We start from the raw sequence: 13,795 nt of genomic DNA on the forward strand, positions 1-13,795 counted from the left end.
TATTTGAGCTCCAACATACTAGATAATTCCAAAAACAGTGTTGTTATATATTAGGCAACTGTAAAAGGTATAATTTCAGTTCATTATTTACTTGCAGACTAAATCTGTGTTTGAGATTGGACTCTGCAGCAACAAAATGTTCTGTTACGCAGTCCTTGGCTCTATAATGGGACAGCTACTGGTAATCTACTTCCCCCCTCTTCAGAAGGTCTTTCAGACAGAGAGTCTAAGTATACTAGGTAAGGATAATCTTTACTCAGCTTCAGAAGTGGTTAGAAATGAAGTTCTCATTGTGTTTTGATAGTGAACAATAAAACATTTCACAAATAAATGGAATTAGTCCAAACACCCGAGCATCATTTCTTTTTTTAACCTTCTTTTCGGTAGTTGTTTACAGAATTTTTTTGAGATACAGCCCTTAATTTTTGCTTCTTGATTCCACCTGGAGCATCTCCTCCTCCTGCCACTTCTGTACAAATATAATCCACTTAATTGTGGCTATCTGACGGAGCTAAAACAATTTCGCCAGGGCCTGCAAAAGGGAGCTCTTCTGCCGGGCATTCTATTGAGACGGACTGAAACCAGCAACATCTATAGGGCCCCTGTTCTCTCTCTCCTAGAAATCCATTCATGCATTCTGCCCCTGGACCTGTTTGCACTGCTTTAGTCTCTGTGCCTCTGTTACAGTTATTAATGTTAATATTGTTGTAGTTATTTATATGTTATGGAAAAAAATCAGTTCCATGTATTTGTATTTTACGTTCCATGTAAACTGCCCTGAGCCTCAGAGGGAGGGGGTATATAAATACAATAAAATAAATAAATCTTAAAGATGATCATTCAGAAGTTAGGGTACACTTAGATGTCATCAAGCCACAACTCATGAACATTGCTTGTTGCTTTGTTTGAATCCTAAACTCCCTTACTTTCTTCCTCTCATGCACAAAGCTTGGTTTGATCAAGCTGTAGCTCATCCTGACATCTAAATGCTGGAGTCATAAGAATGTTTGGTGTGCCTGATTGGAGTTGAATTTGACGTCATGACATTTGAATGCAAACCTATTCTCACTGAACGAGCTACTTTAGTTTATCTGAGGTCTCTTGGGTACTCAAAAACGCTGGTTTGCCTTTTCCATCTCCTGAGGAACTCACGACAGAGAAAAACACATTTATTTATTTAAAATGGTTCATTTTGGAAACCGTTGTGATGCATTAGAAAGCTGTAAAACAGTTCCTATTTCTCAAAGAAAACATAAGTACCATAATAATTTTAAACTGATAAGTGGTCCATTTAATAATTTTCAATATTTGATAAAGAATGGAACACTTCCATATTCGATTAATAAATGGAGAATTATTTAAACATTAATAGAAAAACAAACATATCTTTTGAGTCCTTTTCTCCTGTTGGCTTTATTTTGTGGGTTTTCTTTCATTCCCATTCGTAAAACTTCCATATGAAACTTTTAAGGATAGCTGATTTGCTTGTTGTCTGCTTTAAACAGCAGAACGGGTGTCCCTAGCTCATTAAAAATCGTATCGTATTGCTCATTTTTTCAGACTTGCTGTTTCTTCTGGGGCTCACCTCCTCAGTATGCATCGTAGCAGAGACCATAAAGAAAGTCGAAAGAAGCAGAGAGAAGACCCAGAAACACATCAGTTCGCCTGTATCATCTTTTCTTGATGTATGATGCACATTGCATTCTTCCTTGGCAAAACTAGAAACTGCTGTCTCTGTAGGAGGAAGTGACACAAGAAGATAAAGGGCTTTTGACAAGTCCTCCTCTTTCACTGACTGAAAATGAACATTGGTAATTTTAAAGACTGTTTGACTTCTAAGCTTCCAGCTGAGGAAGTAACAAAACAAAATTATGCAACTTTGGTAACATTTTTCCTCAAACACAAAACTTTTACTTTTTAAATTGAATGAACTTTGTAAGTATGTGAGAGACTACTATAAAACACCTTAGAGCTGGCAAAGCCTACGACCCACCTTTTGCTCTTAAAAAGGTATATGTGTATAGAAACATGTATTAGATCCTAGTTTTTATTTTTAAAAGAAACTTTACTTTTATGGCGGTGGTGGGACTTTACTGCTGATTTTTCAAGGCATTCCATCTGATCTAGGAAGCGTTACAAGAGTGCCATATTTCAGCTCCTGTATTTATTTTAGGTTATCCTGCAATGTGTTCCTTGTGCTATTTTTTGTATCCTGAGTTCTTTGCACAGATGTGACCACTGTTGCATCCCTGTCTTTTCTTTCTTTTTGTGATTGAAAAGGCTAATACTGCAATTTTTGAAGTAAATGTCTGCTTTTCTTAAAATAAGTGCAGATGTGTAGCTTGATATCTTGAATGAATCTGGTTCACAAATCAGAAAGTGATTTGTTTTTTTCTATTTCCAGGGTGACTTTTCACTTTTGGACAGAGCAGGCTGTATTTCATTCTGTGCATTTCCTTGTCACATATTTAACAGTGACTTTTTATTCTACAGCCAGTTTTCTATTCAGCAGCCTGAACCCCAAGTATGCTAATCACATCCTACAAATGAGTGAACCTCTGCTGTGTTAGCCCCCTTTTAAATAAGCATGTAAAAGACAAGGAGTTCTGTATTTTCTTGGCAGATCTCCTGTCCCTTTTAACATAACTGTTGATTTCATTTTATTTTCCTGCTAAGTGGTTTCTATTGTCTTCTTGGATATTATTTTGTAGGGCACCGTGTGTCATCTGGGGGAAGGCTATTTAAAGGAGCTGGAATGCATTTGTAGATCTCAATAATATCACAGCGCTTCCATCTGTTGGCATGTGTTAGTATGGTGGACTCAGTCTTCATCTATCCAAGTTATTTTGCTTTCAAACTATAGCCAAGATCTAAAGAGGCTCACATGGCTCTCAGGGCTTTGTGTGATGAATGACAAGACTTCTCCCCCTTCCTCCTGCAGCCACTTCTCTCCTGAAAAGTTGTTCCTGAAGGTCACCGGAACTGTCAGAACACATTCAGTAACTTTGCAATACAGCCAGATTTTTTTTTAAAGATCAGTAACCTTCCTACTTTTGTGTACACACAGTAGCATTTCTACTAATTCCTAAGACTCATAAGCAGGGATCCAGTTTCAAGCATACTACAGATACGACTTTTTTGTTGCTTCAGCTGGCAATATTCGAGAAATACAGCATTTGGTTTTTGCGGTCTTTCTTATGGCAAAAGGTGACAAATGTTTTATCTGACATATGCTGTGCTCTCTGGCAACTGTTTTAATACCCACTCAGGCATTTTTAATATTTTGACCGGCATCATAAAATGTAAATGTTCTGACTCAAATTCAGTCACTGTTTGGGTGGCTGCTGATGCAAATTTAGGTATTAGGCTCAAACCCAGGGAAACATTGATAATTATCCTGTAAATCTGTTACAAAGATTTAGATTCTATATAGACTAGTACTCAAAAAGAACAAAAGTGAAATATTGTGAAATCACATTCTGGTTATGGCAGCAAATTACAGTCTGCACCTAAGTGAAAAATATCCTGAACACTACTTTTCGTAGCTTCTACAATACATTTTATGTATATATACACTTGTTTTGCATATTTTATCCTGGGATGTTTGTAAGGGAGTGGGAGCGAAAGGTTGTCTGTCGTAGAAAACTGGAAAGAATTATTCTGGAAGGATAGAAATAAAGAAACATGTCACTCCTTGTTAAGAAGGTCACTCCCTGAAAAATAAAACTCACAGCTAATATAGCAAACAATGTGAACAGTTTTGTTTTGCTTAGCATACAGTTTTGGAGCTACAGTTTTCTTCAGAATGAAAAAGCTGAGAATCTCAGAATTCTGGGTAAACGAATTCTTTGAAGGATGTATGAGTTTTGTGTAGCTCTGTTTAATGCATTCCACATAGAGTTTTGTATGTTTGCTCTGAGTTTATGCTTGTGTCTTGGGCCACTATGCATAGACCATGTAGGCAATGTTATGATCTTACTCAGTGAAGCCACACCCTGCTTCCTTCCCCAAAGTGACTTTTTTTTGTTTGGAATTAGCTAAAACCAAACCTTAGAGCTGGCAAAGCAACCTAGACAGAGCACTGAATTCCCACATAGGGTTCCGGAGTCCTACTTTCCAGTGAGACTTGAAGTAGCACTGAAAATAATACATTAACTTCAACCTCTTATCTCTAATGAAATGTACCTTTAGTCTTCCATCGTGAATGTTGTGAATCTGTTGTTAATACTGCATGAGGGCAGAACTTCCACTGTAGCAGCTTCTTTCTTGTCCGGCACTTGCTTAACAGCTTGCTTGTTCTTTTTCTTACGGGACCTGGCCTTCTTTTTCTGGAAGAACTCTGTAGGTATGACGCATCTCACTACACGTACCATGTTGCAATAAAGCTTGTTCATCTTTGGAGATGCACTGAGGAGATTCTCTGGTGTGGATGCTGACTTAAGCTCATGGTAGATCCTATGCACAAGGGTCCCATTGTAAAGCCTGCCAGCAATGGACAAAAAAAATTAACTTTCCATATCCAACACAGCTTACAGCTTTCTTCCTACAAGCCTTATTTACAAATGTAGTTCTCAAGTGAAGGTGGTGTCTCTGGAATAAAATGCCTTGCAGCTTGTTGCAGGAACTTAACCCAGATCATTTGACTTTATGGTTGACTAAACTTAAAAACATGCAAAAGCATTTAATAGCAGAAAAATAATCCTATTCTAACTGGTTATTGGGAAAGATTCTTAGGAGAGGGAACAAGATCCAAACTTTATGTTGCCACTTCCCAAGACAGTAACTCTTAGAAAGGAGAAGATATCCTTGATGAATGATGAGAAATATGGTTGTACAAAACTGATACAGAATTTGATCATGAAGTCAGGCATGGACAGAGCAATTGAACAATCATCTATAACTCATCTATTGCAGTTCTGTGTTAGGTAAAGGTTTACTGTCATAACAGTAGTTATTTCTTTAGGGCACATGATCTCCTAATAAGACTTTCTGATCTAGCTAAACGACTTACATTCTGGGAATGGGACCAAGATGGCCCCAGCCGCTTTGTAAAGGCTCAGGTTAACTGTTGTCCTGCTGCTTTTCTGTTCATGAACTGGAGGCCTCTCACTTTTCTTGAGGTCAGACAGCATGGATTAATCAAGGAAACGGATATAGGTCAGCTGTTTTTCCCAAACTCTGTTTCCACCCACCTGTAGGAACCACATGGCCATTGTTTTTGCTATGAAAGAGTTATCACGTGAGTGTTGCTTTTCCCCCACTTACACAAAATGGGTTCCATGATTTGCTCCAAAAACTCTAAATTTACATTCTTTCTGTACCAGTTTTAATTAGCATCTTAATCTATTTTACTTATGGAGTTTATCCAGCAGCTCATAACTATGATGCCCAATGCAGCGTTTTTCAGTTGGACACAGGACCCAAGTAGATATTTGTTGAGATAATAAGGGTTCAACATGATAGATAAAAACAAAAACATATCAGACTAAGGGCATTTCTGCACATCCGCAAAAAAATTTCACCAGCCGAATGGCATAATGCTGAATATAATCGTGCCTCCTGGCCCCTCCTCACTTTTTTCCTGTCTTGCTCTTCTCAGCCGCCTTTTTGCACTTCTCACCCTTCACACTGCCTGCTTGAAATGGAGGAAGAGAGCAATGCAATATATACGTGACACTCTTCCACCTGTCAATCAAGCCAGGCAGCCAATCCCCTTCATGCTTTAAAGGTCCCACAATGCCCCCTAAGAATAGAAAATTCAGCAGTCCCCTCATTCTACCAAGGGTTGAGTTATAAACTTTAAAAAAAATCAGGGTGACAAAGTGATTGACCCAAAGTCTTCCAGTGAGTTTCATGGTTGAGTGGGGCATGGAATTTCAGTGTCCACCACTAAAATTTGGAGAATCCAGCCATTCTCCCTGGATGCTATTATGTAATTCCAGCAATGACCATGAAGCTTTCCTTCTGATTGTACTCTGGCTTGATCTGTGTTTTTAAGACTGCAGGCAAACAGCAGAGATTATATAACAGTGGACCAGAAAGTCCCAGTTTAGCCATAAACTTCATTAGGTAGATTTAGTATCTCTTAGCATTGTGACGCAAAACAGATAACGGCTTTTCCAGAGTGCTGTAAGAATTAATGAGATGCTGTGAATCCTTTGAACGCACTATACCAGGGGTAGTCAAACTGTGGCCCTCCAGATGTCCATGGACTACAATTCCCATGAGCCCCTGGCAGCATTCGCTCATGGAAATTGTAGTCCATGGACATCTGGAGGGCCGCAGTTTGACTACCCCTACACTATACAAATGGCATGCTACATGACTTAGTAACATCAAACTGAAAATGTTATTGATGCTTCAATTAATGCCAAATTTCCTTAATCTCCTGGGGTTCTTGTGCCACAAAAAAGATTCATACAGCCTGAGAGAATCAAACATTTCTGATGTATTGGGCTAAAGCTACTTTATAGTTGCAGCAGCCTTGTATCGCAACAGCTGATTATGATCTTAACTGGTTCAAGAAATATCCCAGTACTGGATTTCATAGAATGTTAAGTCCCATCTGTAAAAATGGAGAAGGTGCTGACAAAGGATCTCAGAAGTATCTAATACATAAACTAAATATACTAGAGAAGTAAGGCATGTTTAGATTGTATTGAAAGGTACGGAATTCTATGTCCCTCTTTCCTAATCCTGTGCATGCTTATTCAGAAATCAGCCCCACTGCGTTTGTCGTCCGAGGCAACCCTACCGTGTTAGATCTGGCTCAGGGAGAGGAGAAGACAGCAGCTGGTTGAGGTACAATGCCATTTGGAGGCAGCACTGCCACTGGCAGAAAAGGTGTGCAGCGTCCAGTTCCAGCACCTCTTTTTGTGACTTCGTATCCTTCCATTTCAGGAACTGGTCATACACTATTTTATTGACTTCTGCATGAAGACCCTCAGGCTCTACATAACAGTGGGAAACAAAAGGAAACATTTCTATGGTGTTAAGCAAGAATTTCCGTAGATGTGTGAAAGCTGTGGGACATATCTCTCAAGCAGTAGCTCCTACCAACTAAGTCTGTGCTTTACATTCTGGTCTGAATTGTCTACTCTTAAATATAAAATATGGGGATGCCTGGAAAAAGTGGTTAATATTCCCTTGGGGATAACTTAAGTTGCACAGTGGGGCTCAATGGAATCTGCATCTTTCTGGCATTTTATTGAGATGTAGCTGGAAGCAGTTTACCCACTTCATAGTCCTGGTGTCTCAAAGACCCCTTGCTGTAGAATCCTTTCTGCTATGAAATCCATTACCTTTCAAACAAAAATGAGCAAAGTTGGAGTGTGAACCCAAAGAGTACTAAGCCTATTCCTTTGAACATTGCAGATGAGTCACAGAAAGTGGGGACATCATATATTTTTTCATGTAACTTCCTTGCAAAGTAGAAGAAGAAGAAGAAGAGTTGGTTCTTATATGCCGCTTTTCCCTACCTGAAGGAGGCTCAAAGCGGCTTACAGTCGCTTTCCCATTCCTCTCCCCACAACAGACACCCTGTGGTGTGGGTGAGGCTGAGAGAGCCCTGATATCACTGCTTGGTCAGAACAGCTTTATCAGTGCCGTGGCAAGCCCAAGGTCACCCAGCTGGCTGCATGTGGAGGAGTGCAGAATCGAACCCGGCATGCCAGATTAGAAGTCCGCACTCCTAACCACTACACCAAACTGGCTCTCAGTATTTTGTAGATCCTTGTCATGTTACGTCAGATCAGTCACCAATTGAAATGAAAAGCTGACTGATAATGTAAACCCAAGCACGGAAAAGAAGGAACTTTCAGGTCCAAATAAAGAGTACTTTTAATAGGGTTCAAAAGGGCCTTGAAGGCCTACCTGGGTTCTCTAGTGTTTTGTGTAATTCACCAAATGCCATTCCAAGTAGTAAAGCCTTCATGTGCTGCAACTTCACTTTGGGCTCCGAATACCGTATCCAGAAACAGGTCACCGCCACGGGGAGGTGCAGCAAGTCTGGAACTTCCTCAAGGATACTGGCTGTCACTCCCAAGGTATCCAACAAAAGTTGCAGACGGTCTGCTAGGGGAACCTGCAATCAAAAGTAGCAAACTTATAAAGAGACTCGAAGAAAACAAATGTTTAATTAGGTTGAATCTGCAGTCAAGTAACCCTCAGCCTTCTCCAATGAGTCTGCCCAGAGTCATACTATTTGCAAAAAGTACATTTCCCCCATAAGCATTTTGCTTGCTTTCATTTGCCTCTTTATGACAAGAGAGCCTGTTTTAATAAAGCTTGATCATTACCCCAAAGACCCAAATACTAAAAGTTCTATGTATATGTATTTTAATATCTCCCCAACAGACCTCTGCTTGTAACCTTCAGTTATTGGGTGGAGGTCAATCTAGCTTTTGGGGGAGCTTGGTCTGTTTAGCCTTGAGAGGAGACAAATGAGAGGGGATCTGATAACCATCTTCAAGTATTTAAAAGGGTGCCATATGGAGGATGGAGCAGAGTTGTTCTCTCTTGCCCCAGAGGGGCAATCAATGGGAAGAAATTAATTCAAAAGCAATTCCGTCTAAACATCTGGAAGAAGTTCCTGACAGAGCGGTTTCTCAGTGGAACAGGCTTCCTCGGGAGGTGGTGGGTTCGCCATCTTTGAAAATTTTTAAACAGAGGCTAGATAGCCATCAGACAGAGAGGCTGATTCTTTGAAGGCAAAGGGGTGGCAGATTACAGTAGATGACCGATTGGGATGTGAGTGTCCTGCATAGTGCAGGGGGTTGGACTAGATGACCCATGAGTTCCCTTCAACTCTATTATTCTATGATTCTATTATGAGATTCTCAATGGCAATCAGTTTTCAAAACTGCTATTAGAGAGCACCAACTGCAGTGCGAATGTTGAGGAAGATTCATCATTTTGGCTGGGTAACCTTTTCAAGATCGTACTTGCTGTGTAGAGCCAATGGGATATGGTAGGTCTGCAGCGCCTTAATATGTCCAATCAACTCATATGTACGTCTCAGGTGTATATACCCAATGGGCACCCCCAGCAGCCAATGACTGAAAATCCTCTGCTATGAGCAAGCAGAGAGGAGGGACTTACAGTCCCATTCTGCACAATGATATAAGAGGCAAGCCAAATTCAGTACTTACATAATTCATGCTGGCAGTCATGGGCTGGTCCAAGAATGCATAAGCAATTGATGCTTCTGCCTTCTGATGGCTAGAAAACTTATTCAGCAGCCCCTGAGATTTCACCAGCAATTTCCTGTGTATAGTCATGCATACAGTAGTTTGCAAAAGTATTCACACACACACTTGGTGTTTGTCCTGTTTTGTCACATTACAACCTGGAATGAAGTTGGGTTGGGGAGCAGGTTAGCACCATTTGATTTTTACAGCATGCATACTTTTAAGGTGCCCTTGCTTACACTCCTAAATAAGATCTGGTCCAACCACTTAACTTCAGAACTCACAAAATTAGTTAATTAGGGCCCACCACTATGCAATCCAACTGGCATATGATCTGCCACAAGTTGTCTGTATAAATAGACCTGAAAGGCCCCTGACTCTGCAGCACCACTAAGCAAGCAACATGAAAACCAAAGAACACCCCAAAGAGGTCAGAGAAAAAGTTGTGGAGAAGTGAATATCCCAAACTTTGGATATCCTATGGAGCCCCATTAAATCCATTATAACGAAAAGGATTTGGCACCACTACAAACCTCCCAAGCTCACAGACCAGGCAAGGATGGCATTAATCAGAGATACAAAAAAGACACCAAGGAGAATGCTAAAGGAGATAGAAAGATCTGCAGTAGAGAATGGAGTATTTGTCCACAGAACCCCCTCATAGGATCTGGCCTGGGGTCTGTGTTGTTCAATGTATTTATAAATGATTTGGATGGGGGATTAGAGGGGGTACTTATTAAATTTGCAAACGATACTAAACTGGGAAGGGTAGCAAACACAATTGAAGACAGCAACAGAATACAGGATTATCTTGATAGGCTTGAGAACTGGTCTAAACGAAATAAAATGAAATTCAATAAGTACAAATGTAAAGTTCTGCATTTAAGTAGAAAAAACTATACCAATATAGGATGGGGGAGACTTGTCTTGGCAGTAGCATGTGCGAAAACGATCTAGGAGTCTTATTAGACCATACATTGAACATGAGTCAGCAGTGTGACTCGGTGGCTAAAAAGGCAAATGGGATTTTGGGCTGTATCAAACCGAGTATCGTGTCCAGATCACAGGAGGTGATGGTACCACTTTGCTCTGCTCTGGTTCAGCCTCACTTGGAGTACTGTGTTCAGTTTTGGCCCCCACAGTTGACTTTGGGGGACGAAATGCACAGTCATGATTCCTGTTTTTCTTGTCTCAAGTACTGTTTGTGTCACAATAAAACAGATTTTATACCTTCAAAGTGGTAGGCATGTTGTGAGAATCAAATGATGCTACACCCCCCCAACCCAACTTAGTTCCAGGTTGTGATGTGACAAAACAGGACAGACACCGAGTGGGGTAAATTCTTTTGCAAACCACTGTATCTTTGTGGCCACGGAGGCTAGGGTTTTTAAAAATGAAATGTGATCAGGAATCTACATTTCTTTAACTGCTCCTATCAAATCCCATATAGCCTTGCTAGTAAATTTTTGTCATATGTCATCATGAGCCTTTACCTCATTTAATGTAGTCAGAGTACAAAAATTTCCTGGCAATGGTGCTCCTTGAACAAATGACTTCCTGAGTGCTTTTTGGCATCTGTCAAATTCACAAAGCGTGGGAGAGGATGAAATGGGATGTTTCTTTCCAGAGGTGTGGCATGAACTCTCTGAAGTTTTCAGCAGCAGCCCGTAAATTACCCGTCGAATGGACAGAGCAGCAACATGACTGCTAGGCCTTTGTATATTCTCTACCTGAGCATGCAGAATTGTTCTTCTTAGTATCAGGACATCACTAATGAAAGGTGCAAGAAGGCCCTTGGCAAAAGCACTCAGAATCCACGGAGGTAATTCTTGTTTCTTGGCTGCCTCTGATTCATAAAGGCCATTCTGAAAAAAGTCTTGCAGACTGACATCGGACGGTTCGTATTCCTCCATAGAAACACAGAGAAACTGTCTTGTCTGTTCTTTCTCATGCTGTTTAAGATATTTTAGCACATTTTCTATAGCCTCGTCTGGATCACTAAAAGCAGACAGCCAATTCAGAAGCCCCTGAATACGGATGTGCTTTTTAAATTTGTTTCCACAGCCTCCGACAGGAAGGCGTACCTTGCTGAAGAACTTTTCCATAGCAGGCAGGTTAATATAATCGTTGCCACTCATCACCGCAAAAAGGGGTAGGAGAGTTTTGTTCATATTGCCGAAATGCTTGCAAAATCTCTCTAAGGAGAAGCACTTTGCCGGGATGTAGCAGTCCCGTGACTCTTCGCACATGCAAATGTTTCTCCACTGAAAGTAATTCAGAGGACAATAGCCTGCTTTTAGGTCAAAAATACAAAAGTCACTATCAAAAGTCAACACAGGACAATTCCAGTGATTGGCTAATGACACAATGTCCCTGTCTGCTTCTGAAAAGGACTGGACAAAAGGGACTTGTAATTTGGTTAAGATCTGTTTAAATACTTCTCTGATAAGCAAAGGTAAAACACTTCCCCCACCACCATGAGAGAGGGAAAAGGCTGACAAGATCTTCTCCTGAGCTCTTTCCTTTAAGGTCGTGAACTTCTTATCAGACGCATCACTTCCTCCATCTAGCACAACATATGGTCTTATGTCGCACAGAGTCAGTGTTTCAAAAAACTTGTGTGCAATCTCTGTAAAAGAGTCATAATCCCCACCATGCCGAATGTCGAGATTTGAATCAAAATAAAGTCGATGATATAGGTTATTTCCATCAATTATTACTTTTGTGTTCCTCAACTGCAGGTCAACAAAGAATTGTTTGTGTTCCATTACATAGCTCATCATTCCCTGAATGCCCATTTTAATGGCATGAAATGCTCCTGTTAAAACACAGGGGAGGGGGAGAATACCTTGAAAAGCAATGCATAAACAGCACAAGTAAAGTAGCAATAGTTAAAACTACACAGCATGTTGGGATCCATTTCCATCAACCTGTGCTAGATATCAAACTCAGCATTCTCTATAGTAAACCAACTGCTTTTCACCTCGATAATGTTATTTACTTCCTCCATTCTCCCATTGGAGACCATAAATGGCTTGCATTTATCTCCATTTTATGCTCACACCAGCCCTGTGGTGTGGGTTAATTAAGCTGTGGGTGTATGACTGGTCCAAGGTCACAATCTCAGGACTGATGGTGGGAACTGTCCATTATTTAGGTGCTCATTAATGTTTCTTAAAGTATGTGCCATCTATATTCAGCTCCGCATGTGATAACAAGAGGTGCCACCTAAACCAAGGCTGACTATCAACTGGACTAGATACAGAACAGGAGAAGACCAGCCCCAAGCAATATGCCAAGCAGCAGCACACCAGACCACTTTGCTTGACATTCAGGGCCCATTTCCCACACAAGGGAGCAAGGGCCCCTCAAGCACTTATGTTCCTGGCCAGCTACAACCCTTGTCTCTTCTTCTCCCCTTTGATGATACAAAATTTTATGTTTCAGGGTGTTTTGGCACTCAGGTTCAGCATCTATTGAGATATGTATCCCTGCTTTTCTCTCCAATGAGAACCCAAAGCAGCTTATATTGCCCTCTGCTCCCTCACCTCCCTTACAGGGTGTCTGTTGTGGGGAGAGGAAAGGGAAAGTGACTGTAAGCCGCTTTGAGACTCCTTTGGGTAGAGAAAAGCATCATATAAGATCCAACTCTTTTTCTAGTTGGCCCCATTGGCTTTTCTTTGCGGAGGTGATGCCCTGATGGGAAAAACATTGTTGAATTTCTGTCCATCATGCCGCTACCAAAGGAACAGAACAGCGTTTGAGCCCAGTGGCACCTTAAGGCCAACAAAGCTTAATTCTGGGTCTAAGCTTTCTTGTGCCTTCATGTCTTCAGACAAACTCCACTTTGACATGAACTCAGTTGCAGCGTGCCTACACACGAAACCTCTTCCTCGAATAACACTGGGTTAGTCTGAAAGGTGCCAGGGGACTCGAACTTTCTCCTGCTGCTTCAGGCCCACAGGGCTACTCACCAGAACCTACCCCAGGGACGTTTGGGTTACGCTTCTCAAACCACACACCCTTCCACCTGCAGTTTTAGAAATGCAGCCCTTCCTCCAGGAATTGTCCCTCCTTCCGGGTCGGCCACCTTGGTAGAGAGCTCCTACACCACGGGTGTCCACGTGGTGGCTCTGCAGAGGTCCACGGACTTCAATGACCATGAGCCCCTGCCATGCCATGGCAGGGGCTCATGGCCATTGTAGTCCGCGGACCTCTGCAGAGCCCCCGCGTGGCCCTACGCCTCGCACAGCAGCCCTGCAGGCAACAGCCACATTTCCAGCAGGGAGGACCACGAGAGAAGCAACTCGCCCCACGGCATCCTTGCAAAGCCCCTCCAGCGGCTCTGGAACCCCCCACCCCCGGCGCGTAAGCGGGAGGCGTGCTCTCCTCCGTCCTCCGCCCATTGGGTCGCTCGCCTTGCGGAGGGCGGCGCGACGTTACCTGCATTCTTAATAGGTCCCCGCGCCGCCGGAAGACTGGAGCGCGGGACCAGCGGAAGGGCGGCCGCGACCCCGCCCCTTCCCCTCTGGCTCCGTCCCTCTCGCTCCCCGTCGTGCACCGCGCCGTCGCCGGGCAACGGGAACCAAACATTGCTAAGCGAGGGG

General features: G+C 42.0%; 2 protein-coding genes across 12 annotated transcripts in view; one reads left to right on the forward strand and one right to left on the reverse strand.

Annotated features, from left to right (window-relative positions):
- The window catches only part of ATP2C1 (ATPase secretory pathway Ca2+ transporting 1), a 59,414-nt gene extending 54,785 nt beyond the window's left edge, over window positions 1-4,629 (forward strand). For all 8 annotated transcript variants that reach the window (XM_077303598.1, XM_077303599.1, XM_077303594.1 and 5 more), the window contains 2 exons: window positions 98-239; window positions 1,561-4,629. In XM_077303598.1, coding sequence (XP_077159713.1) covers window positions 98-239; window positions 1,561-1,691 — 273 coding nt within the window. In that variant the 3' untranslated portion in view covers window positions 1,692-4,629. The remainder of the gene's footprint in view (window positions 1-97; window positions 240-1,560) is intronic.
- Window positions 1,266-13,739, reverse strand: ASTE1 (asteroid structure-specific endonuclease 1). 4 transcript variants are annotated; one of them, XM_077303600.1, is made up of 6 exons: window positions 13,632-13,739; window positions 10,682-12,006; window positions 7,873-8,083; window positions 6,755-6,950; window positions 4,186-4,482; window positions 1,266-1,734 (listed from the first exon to the last, which is right to left on the reverse strand). In XM_077303600.1, exons 2-5 carry the CDS (start codon window positions 11,984-11,986, stop codon window positions 4,188-4,190), a joined length of 2,007 nt encoding a protein of 668 aa, XP_077159715.1. In that variant the 5' UTR covers window positions 11,987-12,006; window positions 13,632-13,739; the 3' UTR covers window positions 1,266-1,734; window positions 4,186-4,187. The 4 variants fall into 4 exon arrangements, with proteins under 4 accessions (XP_077159715.1, XP_077159717.1, XP_077159716.1 ...); XM_077303602.1 differs by lacking the exon at window positions 13,632-13,739 and adding an exon at window positions 13,173-13,316; XM_077303601.1 differs by lacking the exon at window positions 13,632-13,739 and adding an exon at window positions 13,163-13,316.
- Between the last annotated feature and the right edge of the window lie 56 nt (window positions 13,740-13,795).

This window comes from Paroedura picta, chromosome 11, assembly GCF_049243985.1.
Source record: "Paroedura picta isolate Pp20150507F chromosome 11, Ppicta_v3.0, whole genome shotgun sequence".
NCBI classification, from domain to species: domain Eukaryota; kingdom Metazoa; phylum Chordata; class Lepidosauria; order Squamata; family Gekkonidae; genus Paroedura; species Paroedura picta.